We start from the raw sequence: 1,599 nt of genomic DNA on the forward strand, positions 1-1,599 counted from the left end.
ATTGAAATCACCCATGAGAACGACGACCTTATCGCACTGCAAATACGATTTTAAGAATTCAAAGAAAACTGTTCTTTCATTAGCTCTGTTGGGTGCATAGACACACATAACACGCCACTCGCGATTAAATAAGATAAAATCACACAGTATGAACCGGCCTCGTTCGCCCAAGACTACGCGCAAGTCTCGCAGCGGCACAGACTTTCTAAGAAGCAAAAAACATCCCGCCGACATACCTACGGCATGGCTTACACACACCTCATAATTGCCTAAAAGGGGGCATAGCGCTTGTTCTATGTCGCTATTCGAGGACATTTTCGTTTCCTGCACAGCAAGAAAGTCTATTTGGTGGTCAGCGAGTAGGCGTTGCAGTTGGTACTGCTTTTTTCGCGAGTTCAAGCCACGTACATTTAATGTTGCGAACCGAATCGGCTCGCGAAAATCCAGCGTGCTCGAGACGTAAGGCGTCATACGACGTGATCGTAATAATAGCCCTCTAAACAGAAGCTAATAAAAAACAGTATCGCTTAACAAACGTTTTCACAGCAAGCCACTCCCTGTGGTTTGCCTTTCCGACGGTCATCAGGCGAGTTGCGAGGCTTGACTTGGACACGAATCTTTTTCAATCCAGCCTCGTGTTCCGTCGTCGTGCCGGTCCCTTCTACTTCTATGTCTTCCATGTATGGCGTTGAGTCCCTCATTCGTTTGACAACCTGGCTCATCTCGACGTCGACATTTGGCACCGGAACAGCGGGGCCTTGACTTTCGCTGCCGTCGTTGCCGTCGCTCGGTGGTCTTGCGTCAGGTGTCTTCTTAGTTTTCTCACCCGTTCCTTCTGCGCCTTGCATAGCTGTCTCAGGAGCACTCGTTTGCGCTTCAGGGACAGGGAGTCGGACAGCCTCTGGGCCGTCCGGCCCCGCTCCCTTAAATGGATGAGGCACGGCCGGCGCGGACGCACCGACTGCCCCTTCCGCTTCGGCGTCGTCCATCATGTAGTCTGTCTGGTCCTCTGCCTTGCGGTCACGGGCCATTGTGGCATAGGTCCTGATGCAGTCCGTTGCCTCGTGGCCATAACGGTGACAGTCCGCGCAGCGGGGAACACGGCAGTCCCGGCGAATGTGTCCCGTACGACGACACCGAAGGCAGAGCGGCGCGCGTCCTGGCACTACAACGAGCACCTTACACCCTTCCAGGCGAAGCTCGTGGGGTAGGCTGTCAACGGTGTAGCCTTGTCTGAGGGTCAGGCGTACACTACGGGTGTTGGATTCAACGGCCTCAAATCCCCTTTCCCGGAAGAGGGCTCTGGTGATCTCGGAGACCTTGCCATAACGCTCCAGCTCCTTTTTCACCTGGCAATTCGGGACGTCGTACGGGACCCAGTGAAGCTTGACCTTCACGGCAGTGTTCGCCGGGTCGATGACGAGGCACCGCCCCCCCCTTGATCGTCAGTTCCTTGGCGTCGACCAGTTTTTGCTTGGCAGCCAGCGAATGCATCCTAAACATCCAGACGTGGTTCATCTGGTGGGGCCCGGCACTTGCCAGGTCTTTCAACACACCCAGCCGCTCGAGTTCCTGACGAAAGTCTTGCACCCGGTAGGG

General features: G+C 54.7%; 1 protein-coding gene across 1 annotated transcript; it reads right to left on the bottom strand.

The window, feature by feature from the left end:
- Positions 1 to 527: 527 nt before the first annotated feature.
- On the bottom strand, positions 528 to 1,283 carry LOC115331498 (the record flags this gene model as incomplete). The annotated part of the gene is made up of 1 exon (XM_040209272.1): positions 528 to 1,283. A coding segment is annotated over one exon (756 nt), but the record flags the coding sequence as incomplete, so codon positions are not given.
- Between the last annotated feature and the right edge of the window lie 316 nt (positions 1,284 to 1,599).

This window comes from Ixodes scapularis, unplaced genomic scaffold, assembly GCF_016920785.2.
Source record: "Ixodes scapularis isolate PalLabHiFi unplaced genomic scaffold, ASM1692078v2 PGA_scaffold2__306_contigs__length_199485367, whole genome shotgun sequence".
NCBI lineage: Eukaryota > Metazoa > Arthropoda > Arachnida > Ixodida > Ixodidae > Ixodes > Ixodes scapularis.